This window comes from Pogonomyrmex barbatus, unplaced genomic scaffold (genome assembly GCF_055798465.1).
Source record: "Pogonomyrmex barbatus isolate J1 unplaced genomic scaffold, ASM5579846v1 scaffold2, whole genome shotgun sequence".
NCBI classification, from domain to species: Eukaryota; Metazoa; Arthropoda; class Insecta; order Hymenoptera; family Formicidae; genus Pogonomyrmex; species Pogonomyrmex barbatus.
The window spans coordinates 24,103,595-24,118,176 of record NW_028297116.1 but is presented as its reverse complement, the minus strand read 5'-3'; the positions used below and the strand labels follow the sequence as shown (position 1 = coordinate 24,118,176).

General features: G+C 28.0%; 1 protein-coding gene across 1 annotated transcript; it reads right to left on the bottom strand.

The window, feature by feature from the left end:
* Positions 1–5,549: 5,549 nt before the first annotated feature.
* On the bottom strand, positions 5,550–13,869 carry Crz (corazonin). Its single transcript, XM_011643343.3, has 3 exons — positions 13,708–13,869; positions 5,983–6,195; positions 5,550–5,787 (listed from the first exon to the last, which is right to left on the bottom strand). Exons 2-3 carry the CDS (start codon positions 6,193–6,195, stop codon positions 5,680–5,682), a joined length of 321 nt encoding a protein of 106 aa, XP_011641645.2. The 5' UTR covers positions 13,708–13,869; the 3' UTR covers positions 5,550–5,679.
* Positions 13,870–14,582: the final 713 nt, after the last annotated feature.

The window sequence follows — 14,582 nt, the reverse complement described above, 5'->3', positions numbered from 1 at the left end:
GTTGCGTATACGTACACGACACGCGAAACATATTTATAAAATCATGAGCGGCGCGTTGCTATATTTATACGAGCGTAGAAAATTTATTGTGATTGCGCTTTGCATGAGCGAGCGAACGCGAGCGCGTTATGCTTTTTCCATGCTATCGTTGCCGCCGCCGCCGCCGCCGCCGCTACTGCTATCTCATCGCCAAATGGCGGCTCAATTTCGCGACGGAAACAACACGCTTATGGAAATTGATAGTTTCGATGAAAAATAAATCTGCCAACGCGACGCGCTCATCGCACGCTCGTAGATATATTCAGAATCATTGCACGCAAGATAGTGACATTTATCAGCGATTTTCAAGTAATTTTAGGATAGTGCGAATAATATCTACATTTTGAATTGTTAATCCAACTCGAAAAAAGCTGATTTAAATGTTATTTTCCAGAATAAGAATTTCTTGTTGCAAAGAGAGAATTAATCGGTATCATTAATTTGATTATTAATCTATCAAAAAACAAAGAGGAAGAAGATGATAAAAGCAAAATTATTCTTAAATTTATATAAGTTTAAAAATAAAAGAAGATTATTAAATGCCATAAATCTTGTTTGGTTACATAATATTTTAATTTCATTTTTATGTTTAAACTCAAAAAAGACTTTTCGCAAAAAGACTATTTAAAAAAATTTTTAAATAGCGAATTAGAAAGAATATTCTGTTCTATGACTAATTTCTAATGACAAATACCTAAATAAAGATATTCATTTTATAGAAGAGAGATCTGAAAAAAATAAAATTATTATTCAATAATCTTTTAGCGGAGAAAATACTCTGGTTTCGTTTCGGGGAACGGCGCAACATCTAGTTGGGTGGTATTTTGATCGGACGCAGGAGGCCGATCAATTTTCATGGCGGTTAAGTGTCTCGTGCACGTTTCCTAAAACACAGTGTCGAAGCACCGTTCATTTCCTGCCCGTAAAACGGGTCTCTCCGCAACTATCTTGCGAAGCAGTTTCTCTATTTCCGATCGTTTGCGGTTTCAACACGGCGGGAACGGTCTAGCCGTGTTAAAATCGAAACCGCCTTTTTTTGGAGAGACGCCGCCAGGCAGACGGCGATCACGTCTGTTCGTTCCTAAGTCACCGACGTGGAGTCGTTAGGAACGAGTAATACTCGTGCTTGTAAAGATCGTCTGCTTAAAAGAAGAAAGTATAAATTATAAAGAAAAATACACACAAAAATAGAACATAATAATCAGAAGTTTTAATACAAAAACTAATTTAATGACAAGAGAGTGAATGTGTAGTATCTCGAAAATGAATTAATCTCTTGACATTCAAAACAAAATGTTAACATGTCTTCTTATAAGGACAGATGGAGGGAAACACAAGCGAAAGTAATAAAAGCAGCGAGTGTGACGTGTCTGAGACAAAAATTGTACTTGTCAAACGCTTTTCCATCGTTCCACGCTTTTTCGTTTTCAACTACGTAGTGTTGGAATTGCGCGCTCCCTTGTCGCGCGACAAACGACAGGCGACAGACGACAGCTCGAAAAAGGCGACAGTCGCTCCTGATCCGGTAGCGAGGCGGCCATTTAGGATGATTGCCCGATTTTATGTATTTATACTAGGAAACCGTCGGGCGGGGCACGCTTTTCACCGCGCCGACGTTTCTGTCTCTCTGTCGTTAATAGAAATTTATTTTTCGTTCAGCTTATATCTGTGCGATGAGAATGGTGCAAAATTTCACACAGCGCAAACATAATTCCAATAAATGAAATAAATGAAATAATCTTTGAATTAAATAATTCTTCGAAAGACGATATAATTATAATCTTCGATATATAATTCCATAACTTCAAATTGTTATATATTTGAAAAACTACTACCATTTTATTATATCGTGTATATTAATTTAGCAATCCCGCTATATTTCCAATTCCATATAAAATGTATATTACTTATATGTGGGATTATGTTGAAACTTGCAAGGGACATAGGAATAAATCGTACATCATTCACGTTACGACTCGTATATTCAACGAGGTTTCAAGTCCTACATTATTCCTCGATAAGTTGTATTTCGCGATCGTCACTATTTATTTTACGAGACTGCAGAAGTTGCCGACCATCAAGTCTTCATTGTCATGATATACTAACAAAATTATCTTTTAAAAAAGGTAAAAAAAAATTGCCAAGTTCACGCGCCCCTTTTTTTATTTATGTAAAAGAAAGAATTTTATACAAAAATTTCTATCTACAAAAGTTTTTTTAGTAATAATTTTATATTGGTATAAAAGTTGTGATATCAAGAACTGACGCCAACTTCTAATTTAATAAAATAAAAAGAATTTTACAACAAAATACGTTTTATTTTGTTATTCATTTTTATTTGAAAAGTCGTTTCATTATTTCTACAAAATACACATGATATCAAAAAATGGCGCAAACTTTTAATCCTATAAAGTAAAAAAGAACTTTGCAAAAGTGAGAAAAGATGTTATCAATCCAAAATTAATGTCAATTATTTATAATTGCCAAAAAAATTTTATTGAATTATTGTACTTGTCGTTATATAAAAATAAAATATAAAAAAAAATCTGATGTGTAAAAAAAAACGACGTACAAAAATTTGACGCGCTCGGTCACATTAAAACTACTTTTAATAATAATATTGAACTATGCGATAGACAAATAGAAAACAGTTTGAATTAAAATTTAATATATTTTAAGATTTTTTTTTACTTATATTTTTATAACTTTTATAACTTGTTTCTATTTCAATATTAACTAAATAAAATTAATGAAATATATAATTAATTATATAATTAATTTAATAATTATATAATTAATTATATAATTATATAATTAATTATATAATTATATAATTAATTAATGAAACATTTTTTACATAAATAATGCAAGAAATTTAAGAGTTTATTTTATTAGAATATTATTCAGTGTGGACGCACATATTTTAATATTTATTAATAAATTTTTTTTAATGTAAACATAAAAAAATTAAAAAAAATTATATAAATAAAAATTATATAAAAAATTTTATTTATAAATATTTTTAAATTATTAATATTTACATTATTAATGTAAAAAAGACAAACAGTAAGAATGCAATATAATACAGTAAGTGTGTACGTACGTGTTTTAATGCGACTCGAGCGCGCCAAGTTTTTGTCGTTTTTTTTTCTTACCCATCAGATTTTCTTTTATCTTCAATAGATCCATAATGAAAACTGGCATTACCTTATAAAATTATCTTCTTACTGATATTGTAGTTGTTGGTATTGTACGCAAATTAAATTGATCTATTTCTATTAATTTACCATTTTGTAATATTTAATAATAATAATAATAGTAAATATTTAATAATAAATAATAGTAAATTGTAATAATATGTACGATATGTAAACTTGTTCTTAGAGTATTTAAATTTTGGAAGAATTGTTTTTAGTTCTTGTAGAAATTGAATTTTATACAATCTTAGAATCAATTTTATTTATGTTTTTTGGTAATATACAATATATTAAAGTTACAATTAAAAATTATTTGTATTAAGGAACGTAATGGAAAATTCAAAAATTTTTTATGTATAATCTTTTCCGCAAAATTTCCACAAGATTTTTAAAAAATTATAAGATTTTTTTTTTAATTAACGTTTTTGGAAATAATATTATTATACTTCTTATAAATCATGATTATGGATAATAATACCATTAATACCATTAATACATTTAAGTAAATATATTTATATAATTGAGTTGACATTTTGATATAAATTAATTTTAATCAATATTTTCTTACAATTTAATATAAAATTATTTATTTTGATGGATCAATTTGACTATTTCTTTAATGTATTATATATTACAATATTACTTATTATTATATGTGACACACGTTATATCTTTTTTTTTATTAATCAATACAATATCGTACAACTTCACATGAAGGACATCTGTCAAAGACATATGAAATCAAGAAAATGAGCGCTACAAGAATTGTCATACAGAGACATTCATTTAGCACCTCTTGCGACAGAAAAAAGAGAGTCACGGTCGACGACAACTAGGACTTAAATTTACCAATTTGAATTTTGTGTCATGATTACGTCGCGATATCTCAGTTTGTAGAACACAAAGAAAAAAATAAAAACACTTTTCTCATATAATTTGATATTCAGCTATCAATTAAGCGTAGTTAAAACTTAATCGTCATTGCTAAGATATAAAAATATAGACCGAGTTCATTCCGGGGTCTTGCGTAAATAGAGCATGGGCATCTCGTCGCCATTCTACGCGACTTTGCTGCGCGTGAACATCGAAACACCACCCGTGTTTCTTGATAATATATATTTTGCAATGTGTATTTATATGTGATATTGTGACGATTAGCAAGACATTTTATTAAAATAGAACTAAACAGATATTTTATGTTTATAAGTTAGGAAAAGTTTGTAAAAAGATGCTGTTTATTCTCTACTGTCTTTAACAGTTAAGATTTATTCTGTCAAACTTCTATGCCAGAAAATGCGACTGTTGCGTATCAGTTTTAGATCATCATATTATTGTAAGTTTAAGATTCGATGCAAGATATTTGCGGAGGGTGCACGATGGTTGCCGGTTGGCCACTCTCGTGGGTATTAAAACAGGAAAATGGCTGAAGCCAGCCGTAGCACGTGCTGGTGTGTGCCACCCCGTGATGACTGACTCGTGCATACACGAACAGAGACACTGGATATATAACAAAACAGGCGATGGGTGACGATATCGTCAGAATGTTTTAATATTTAATGCGATTAAACTCATTTTGTCTCGCCTCCCGTAATTGGTTTTTGATTAACAGCTAAGTTTCAAGCGCATTAGCCGTGTGCAATAGTTACGTGCACCCCAACATTGTCGAGTAATAATCTTAAGTGCTGCCGAGCTTCCTGAAAATCGACGCCAACTTTGATCTCTAATTGAACGTGAATTGAACTGATTATCATAACAATGATATGATACTTTCAAATGAATGCTTCATATTTCAAGAAAATAAGATATGAGCATTGCGAATGAAACTCTAACTAAATTGTAGATTTGATAAAAAATTAATCTGTTATTTTTCGCGTTCAAACGATCCTTATCACTAACATCTGATATTCGGACCACCGCTCACAAGTCCGAGTATCATGCAGTGTTGCAATAGGAGATAAGTTGTCCGTGGGGATAATCCACCGACTCAGCGGGTGTCTCTATTCGGCATGGTTTCACTCCATCTTCCGTTGACAGATAAAATCCCCCCTCCCCCTCCCCTGCCTCTATATCGAGTACTCACCAACGACCATTTGCGATCTATTCTATCGACCGACTGTCCAATTAAGAGAACGAAACTTAATTAGCCATCATAAGTTAAATCGGGTGAGATTAATCTGAAGAAACGCGATGATAATCATATGAATATAATTTTAAGTTTCGATATCATTTATCAAATGGTCTCCTTTTTTTGAGATGTAACTAACGTTTGAAGAGTCAATAAGGATACGAATTAGTTATAAATCAAGACAGAAATTTAAGTGCATTAATAATTTATTTACTCGATTTAATTAGAACTAAAAAAGCGTTCCTAAAATTACATATTATTTCAAAACAATAAATCTTGCGATGATCAATATACGATGATCATCACCAAGTGTTCGTTTCAGTAATTATCTTCGTTTTGTCCCTTTTGTCGCAGCTGAGAAGCATAATTTTCCGTACGAACAAATTTTCTCAGTTTATCCACAAAATCACAATGAATCATCAGCGGCTGCGGAGAAAATATTAATTCTGATTAATACATTAATCAGAATCTAAGTAAAATTAAAATTTCAATATTCAACTTTACTGTTTATGTGAAAACATTTAGATTTGTTAAAGTACAATTTTTTGTCTCTGATCAATATCAGATTAATCATATTTCAGTAAATGTATTACTCCAACGATAATTGATAAGTAAACCTACTTGTTCATCGATGTTCCCATACATCAGCATCTTTAATTTCTTTAGTTCGCCATTGATGAAACGTTCGTCCCCTGGATTAGAGATGTCCGCCGAGCTCGGGAACTCGGATCTCTTGCCGTTAGTCCATCCGTGACTGTATTGAAACGTTTGGCAAAGCATGGTGCTTATGATCATCGATAGGACGAGAACAACAAATGCACATTTCTTGGCCATCTACGAAAGGCAAATACGATAGTACGATAGTAGATAAAGAAAAAAATATTCTATTCATATAACATAAATAAAGATAGAAACAAAGAAATGAAAGATCAAAAGAACAGTCAATATATTGTGTAACATTATTTTTCTTTAAATATTTGTTCATGTATTAACTCATTAAATAATTGCGCAAGGACGAATGACTCGGCACTTATTGACAGCTTTCAAAGACGACTAATGATTTTCAACCTTTAATTAGCGCAGAGTAATTGTCGGTAATTCGCCATAAGCAACGCTTGAATAATTCGATGGGTATTATTAAAACAGTCCTTTACTTTTACCAAACGTTCTGCCGATTTACGGAGCTCCAAGCCTTAAATAGATTATATGTAGTTTATTTATTACTATTAAAGACATGCAAGAGACAAGCTCGTTATTGAGATAATTACAATTTTTCTAATATCAGCAGCTTAGCGAAAATCTTTTTACTTCGTAAATCTGGAATCTCATGCAATTGTAATCAAATCCTTTGCTCTTAACAGAGGAAGTAGAAATCTGCGCTCATTTTATAATGTTGTATGTGATTTTGTACGAAAAATAATAAACTATCTATAACTATTACGGTAGACTTGATGAGGCAACTTGATCCGTACAAAATCACTTAAAATTGCGTGATTGTAAGTTTATGCTATTGCTTGTTTTGTTGTAGAAATATCATGTTTGATGACTTCACCGTTCGCGCGGATGTCAATTGTTAGCAATAATGGTGACGCAAATAATTACGACAAACAGCGAAATAATATTTATAATATATCTTACTGCCAATTATTTCTTTTTTTCGCATTTTAGAATATTTGAAAAGAATAAATTGTTAGCATTTGATAGGCATTTAAATATTCTTTCGTTTACAATTAACATACATAAACAGTTAGATATTTGATAACATAATGATATTGAAGTTATCTAGATTATTAAGATAATTATAAAATGATATTTGTAGAGTACGTGTTTATATTGAATCTTTTAATCTTTTATTTATTCGCTGTTAAAAAGAGTTTGTTTAAAAAAAATATGTTAAATCAATCACTGAAATATATATATTGAAGCCAATTGGCTCTCTCTTGTTACTTATGAATGGTTATTTTATGAATGGCTATCATCGTGAAGATAGCGCATTTTATAGTTGGTAATTTACATCTGTCATATATGTTATATGTATGTATATATGTATGTACATACTAATTATCTTTGCGGATAAGGAAATTACAAGTTGTATGAAAATATTTTATCTCATATTTTTTTAGAGTATTTTATAACTGACAAAATATGTGAGTATAAATATTATTTGTCACATACGACAACTGTTCATAATACGAAGTAGACATATACATAATGCGATACAAATTGATGGAATTTATTTGAATTTTATATTTAATTAAAAAATATATAATGCCAGAAAAAAATAACGGGCGCGCAATAATGTCTAGTTCATTAAAAAAAGAATGACGGGAGATTACTGTCTTATGTAGCATTGGACAAACGGCATTTCTCGAAAATTTTCAGCGACTTTTGTTCCGCGCGCTAATTTTAAGAGGACCATTAATGCTACGAGCATCTCTGGTCATTAAGATAAGCGTAAGTGCTACTAAGTGTCCGAGCAGATAAGAGACGTGACCCAGCATCTCCGTTAGCATAGAGATGAAGCATTTCAGCCGTTTGAATCCCTGCGTAAATGTCAGTAAAGCACACTATGCATCGCGTTCACCAATAATATTAACTGATGTTTAATTTGTAACGAAATAAGAAGAGAGATTCGAGCAATTTGAAAAAATGGCTCGACAATGATTATAGATAAATTATTTTAGATGCATACAATCTATATCATCAATTTTTTTCACTATTAGTAAACAAGATGTGCTACTAGACAAAGATTGGATGCTATTCCAAAAAGCAAAATTGTTTTTTCGCGATTAGCAGAGCTGTTATTTATAATTATTATATTGAATACAACGATCGGTTAAAAACCGACATTAGGAATTAATTAAACAAGATGCTATAAGTAATCGCGAAGTTATCTTTTAACATTTGAAATTTTCGCCGAATACACGTTAAAGCGCTCATGTTTCGCGGAATGGAATTAGAAAATGTCAGAGAAGCAATTTATTTTGCTGTGCATGCTGCGTCGAGGGTACTATATATCGAGGATTTTCCATTTCACGCTGACGGGCAATTTGTCGTACGTTTCGTAGTCTATTAGCTCCGTAATCGGATTGTTTCATTTCTACGCATTCTCGTAAGTTTATGTGATCATTGTGTATCATTTTCTCTATTTCTTCGATACTTCTATATTATTCACATTATTCGATCTTCTCGCGATACACGGATTAGTAATTTATAGTAATAGCGATTGAATTCTTTTATTAAACGGTGCCTACAAAAAAAAGTATTGATTTCATTTAGAAAATAATATGACACTATAAAACAATAGACAGTGCTATTTTCCTCTTTCTTTCCTCAAGCGATATTGTTGCGACGCCTTAATATATAAAAAGAAATCTATAGTTATGTGATACATTACTGCATAAAATGTTACCAAGTAGTTTGAAGTCTCATATTGAATAAACTTTCGATTAAATATTTTACAAATGAAATTTGTAATCAACAATAGTAAGTTTCCTTTTTTTCAAATAATATTAATACAGATTTTTGATTGCGACCAATCCGAATGAAATTGTTATAGTCAATTTCAAAATTTTGAGATTTATTTTGAGAAAATAAATAAATGTGCCATTTTATTTATTCTAATTTTTGTCTCTACATACATATTTACATAAAAAACAATTTTGTTTCTTAAGATATTTTGTTTATATCTTAATGTTTATATCTCATAAAATATGTTAACATTGCTTAAAGTGAACATCAATATACTCATAAATAATGCAATGATTTATTTGTATTTTGTTGCTTTATAATACTAAAGTTTATTTATATATAGTTTAAATTGTAGAAATATGTACGTAATATGTAATAAATAAATATAACCTGCTAATGAAGACGAATAACGGCTAGAAGGCCAAAAAATAATGTACAGTTATAACATTCACAGTCATGCATCTTGTTCCTAAGACAGCTTGTTAAGAACACAGCTTTTCAAGAACACAGAAGAGGGTAAACAATATGAATTAAATAGTAAGTAAACTGTTGCTAAGAGTTTTAAAAAGCAGTCTTATCGTTTTTAATAATTTCTGATTATATAACTAAACAATATATATTAAACCAAAAATTCGATATACATTAAAGCAAAATGTTTTTAATATGCCAACATGTTATGAGACTTGATGTGAGAGAAACATGTCTTTAACTTAGAATACTATTCAGCTTATTTTCAGCTTACAACAAGATGTTTGATGTCAAGTAAATCATTGTAAATAATTTACAACTTGTACTGATATTCATAAAATAATATTAAATTACAAAATTAAAACACAAAATTTATAGAAAAACTATTAAAAACTATGAAAAGAGAGATTTAAATAAAACAATATAATAATTATTAATTAATCATAAAAATTTAAGTTTTATAGCTACAAAAATATAAAAAAATTATAATCTATTTTTAATCATAAAAGTTAAATTATATTTAAACATAATAACTTACGATTTTTAAATAATTAGGCAATTTAAGAAATTAACAAAGATTAAAAGATTTATAAAGATTAAGACTGAATAAAATAAATATGAAAAAAACAATTTTACTGATTTACTGTTTCCAAAAGAAATTATTACTAATCTCATATTTTTAAACATCTTTAAATTACTAATCAATTTTGAACAAAACTGAAACTTGAATCTAAAAACAAAAAATGAAATAAAGAACAGATTCAAAAATTTATCGATTATGAGTCAAAATGTTTTCATATGCATCATCTCAACAAAATCTTACAATATTTTATTTATAACGTTCATATATATGATAAAGCTAATATTATCTATGAGGAATTAATTTTAACTAGGATAACTAATTTTAACTTAAGGATATAATGATCGATACTGCGCACAAATAAATAAAATAAACTTGTAAGTAATTTTATGTATCATGGATAATTTCCAATTCACTTATTGTTTAAATCTTATATTTTCTATGACACTGATTTTATATATTCGTTGTTGGTTAATTTATATCGTTAAAATTCCTACTCACCACGGATATTTGGATAATATCAGGAGTAAGAAGACACAATAAAAATTCTTGCAAAATATATTAAAAAAACATTTTTTTATAAAAATCGTTTTCGAATCGCTGGAAGATTTAAGAAAAGATATAAGATTTAAGAAAATATATTGAAAATTTTTCTTTTGCTTTAGTAATTAATAAATCATATATCTAAAAATGAATTGTGACTTAATCAAGAACAAAGCCACAATTCTATGTTCCAATATATACGCCGCGCAGAAATATACGCCACAGAAGTCAGAAAAAATAGAAGGAGGATAATTTGCACTCAATGACTTCTGTATATGCTTTTGTTATATTAGATAATATTGTGATTTCAGTTTTTTACTGTTAATATTAAACTAATTATTATTAACAAAATCATTGTGAATTGAATGTGAATCGATTTGTGAATATAATAAGTAGCACAATCATATATTACAGCGCACGTAAAATGGTACTATACGGAATGTAAAAAGCTTAAAAATTATTACGCGATATACAAGTATAGTAGGATAGAGTATAGCAAAATACAAGTGCTTAGTTTTTGTATTTTGCTATTCTTTATTTAATTAAATGTCTTGTGTATCCTATTTGTTTAGGATATATAGCATTTTTAGCGCGCGGGATTTATGTACCGTACAGATGCGCTATAATGTATAAATGTATATTACTTTGTGTTAACTAATAAATAAAGATTCTTATTATTTGTGTGTATATATATATATATATATATATATATATATATATATATATATACGGATTGTAATCTATTTTCGATCCATGATGGTAACTGCTTAGATCAAATATATTTTACAAATATACTTCTTATGGAACAATTATATAATTATATTTTTCTATAAGAAAAATATTGTGCAAAATACTTTTCCTATAGCAAAATATAATTATGCAATTTTTTCATAAGAAGTATATTTGTAAAATATATTCGATCCAATCAGTTACCATCGTAGATCGAAAATAGATTACAGTCGGTAACTCCTCCCAAGGTAAAAGGTTGACACATCTATTAAGATTTACTCTGTATATATGTATATACAGAGTAATATATATATATATATATATATATATATATAAAATATATATATATAAAATAGCAATAATAGCAATTTTAAATTAAATAGGAATATCTTATAAATGTGTGTGTGTGTGTGTGTGTGTGTGTGTGTGTGTGTGTGTATATATATATATATATAATAGCAATAATAGCAATTTTAAATTAAATAGGACGTATATATATGTATATATATACATATATATATATATTATATATATATATTATGTATTATATATATATATATATATATATACATACATATATTTAAAATTGCTATTATTGCTATTGCTATTTTAAAATTGCTAATTATTTATATAAAATTGTTATAATTACCATCTGTGCTTGACTATCTACAAAGATGATAACCATAAAAAAAGTTGTTCCAGTATATACCAATTAGCAATAACATAATGTCAACGTTATTTCCCAGTTTCAACGTAATTATTACGTAATTATTATTATAATATATGTGTTATATTGCATTTATATTGATGAATGGAAATAACATTAATGTTATCTTATTATTAATTGGTATTCATTGGAATAATTTGTGGCAATATGTGTGTAATATTAGAGCAGTATAAATATGCATACTATTTATAAAACATTTGTAAATAATCATGAATTTAATAATTTATTATTCAAATATTTATGTTAAAGATCATAATTTATATCCACAGTTGATAATATTGATATTGATATTCTTTTATTATCTCTGGGCGCTGTTAGGTGCGAGACGCGACGTAATGTGAAGGAATTTGAAATCAAAGAAGAACTGTTATAAGATTGAGCTTTATTTTTGCACACGATACACTTGACTTGAGAGAATTGAGATATTTCCAATTCGAACTTCTGACGAGAACTGAATTTTGTGTGTAAGATTTTCATTCAAGACGAGGTAGGCGGTATTTTCGTTAATGTAATAACCAATAATGCAACGCGCTCTGATACAAAACATAGTGATTGGAAGGGTTTTTTAAACGGGAAATAACGTGAGAATTGGAAAATGTATTGATGTATATTGAGATGATTTGTTTGGATAGGACTAGTAATAAAGTAATAAACTTTGTAACGGTCACGAAGTGAAAGTTCATCGGGATAACTGTTTGAGCCTTTGTTGAGGAAAAAAAGGAAAAGATGTTTAAAACTATTTTAATGTTGGGACACTTAAAATCTCGAAAAAAAATGAATGAGAAAAAAAGGGTTCTTGAATACCGAGTTGCGACACGTCAGGCTCTTTTAAGGCTGGAGATATCAACTGAGCGCGATATTTTCAGACAAGGTTATCTTTTCATTGATTATACAGAATTAAAAATCCTTTTTCAGAATTGAAGTATAGATATTAACGCACCCGAGTGTATATATTTTATATGAAAGAGAAAAAAAAAGTTAGGAAATTACAGTTTTGTTGACTTTTGAAGTTAATTTGTGACAACATTTTGCTGTGCATAAAAGTTTAGATTTTGAACATATAAACAACACATACTCACCCGGGACGGAATTACAAGGAAAAACAATATTATGCTTTTAAAAATGCTCCTAAGAATTGTATATAAGAGAAAACTTTGCCTGAAAATTTCATGAGTATGATGCGTGCTTGTATATATGGTGCATGTATGTATACATGAATGTATTTATGTATGTTAGATGTGCATATGTGTGAACGCTCTTGTTAGAGTTCGCTCGTCAATCCAATGTTCCCTTAATGATCACGAAAATTTAATCAGAATTGTCCGGATTGTCAGGTTGTAAGTATTTCGTTGATACTTTAATATGTGAAAATTGTTATATTATGTATATATATATATATATATATATATACACACATATATGTGTATATTTTATTTATTATAAAACTAATTTTTTAAACGTATTGATTTGTTATAAAATAAAAAATTTCTAGAGATTTGAAAACTTTCCTATTTTATAATCAATTAATACGCCTAAAATTTGTTTTGTATAATAAATCAACTATTAGTTTTATACTTTTTTGTCTTTCCGTTTGTAATTACTTCTTTGTTGGTAAAAATAAAAGAAATATTCTCAATTATATCTACCATAGATAAAATAGATATCTCCTCTATAATGTTAATATTCACAATCAATAAAAAAAAAGGAAAAAGAAGAAACTTTGAAATATGAATTTCAAGAATCTTTTTATTAAAATTCAATTTGAAAGTAATATTTGTTTATTCAATTATAATATTAATATAATATAATATAAGAAACATATACGCACCTTAATTTTCTTTGACGTTGTGATAAGATACGTTCCTGTTGAAGATCTTAGCAAAATGCACTCTCGATTTAGTCGAGGAGAAGCTTTATATACACATCGACTTCTCCTATATGATAGAACAACATTAATATCGAGAATCAAAAGAGTTATTCTCTTAGTCGGTAATACACAATAAAACCTATTATTATTGGTAATTATTATTAGTTGATATTGTGAATATTAGTAATTATTATTAATTAAAAGTGACTTAACTTTCTGCTTTCATCGTATATACAGACACTTACAATGTAGTTCGCTAAATCAAAACCAACTATGTGATTAGATAATTATAATGTGTAGGTAGTTATATAGTATTATATATTATTTGTGCGATTACAAAATTACAAAAGACATCTCAAAACTTTAATTTTGTAAAACATATATGTATTATGTTAATGCTATAATAATAAAGCATAGATATATTTAAACAAAATACGAATAAGCCTTTCTCAAATCTGAAAAAGAAAAATATAGATGCAAAATTAGACAGCAAAACTAATTTAGTTTTTACATTCTTTTAATTTAATATGAAAATATAATTTAATATATTTTTTCATTTAATGAAATTAAAATGATAATAAAATATTTTTTTACACAAACCAAAAATAACAGAGCATTTAAACTTGGCGTCATTTTTTCATCTTTTTAATTTAATATTTTAATTAAATAATAAATTTAATTAAATAATAAGATAAAAGAATAAAATTACCTTTTAAAAGAAGATAAAAAAAGACTCTAAGTTCAAGCGCTCTTTGTTATTTTTGATTTGTGTAAAAAGAAATTTTATTAGAATTTTAATTTATTAGAATTTTAAGAAAATAATTTTATTGTTACAA

Coding starts and splice junctions, on each gene's coding strand:
- Crz (XM_011643343.3), bottom strand. CDS start 6,195: ATGGCCAAGAAATGTGCATTTGTTGTTCTCGTCCTATCGATGATCATA. Junction 5,788..5,982: donor ATGGGAACATCGATGAACAA/GTAGGTTTACTT, acceptor TTTTCTCCGCAG/CCGCTGATGATTCATTGTGA.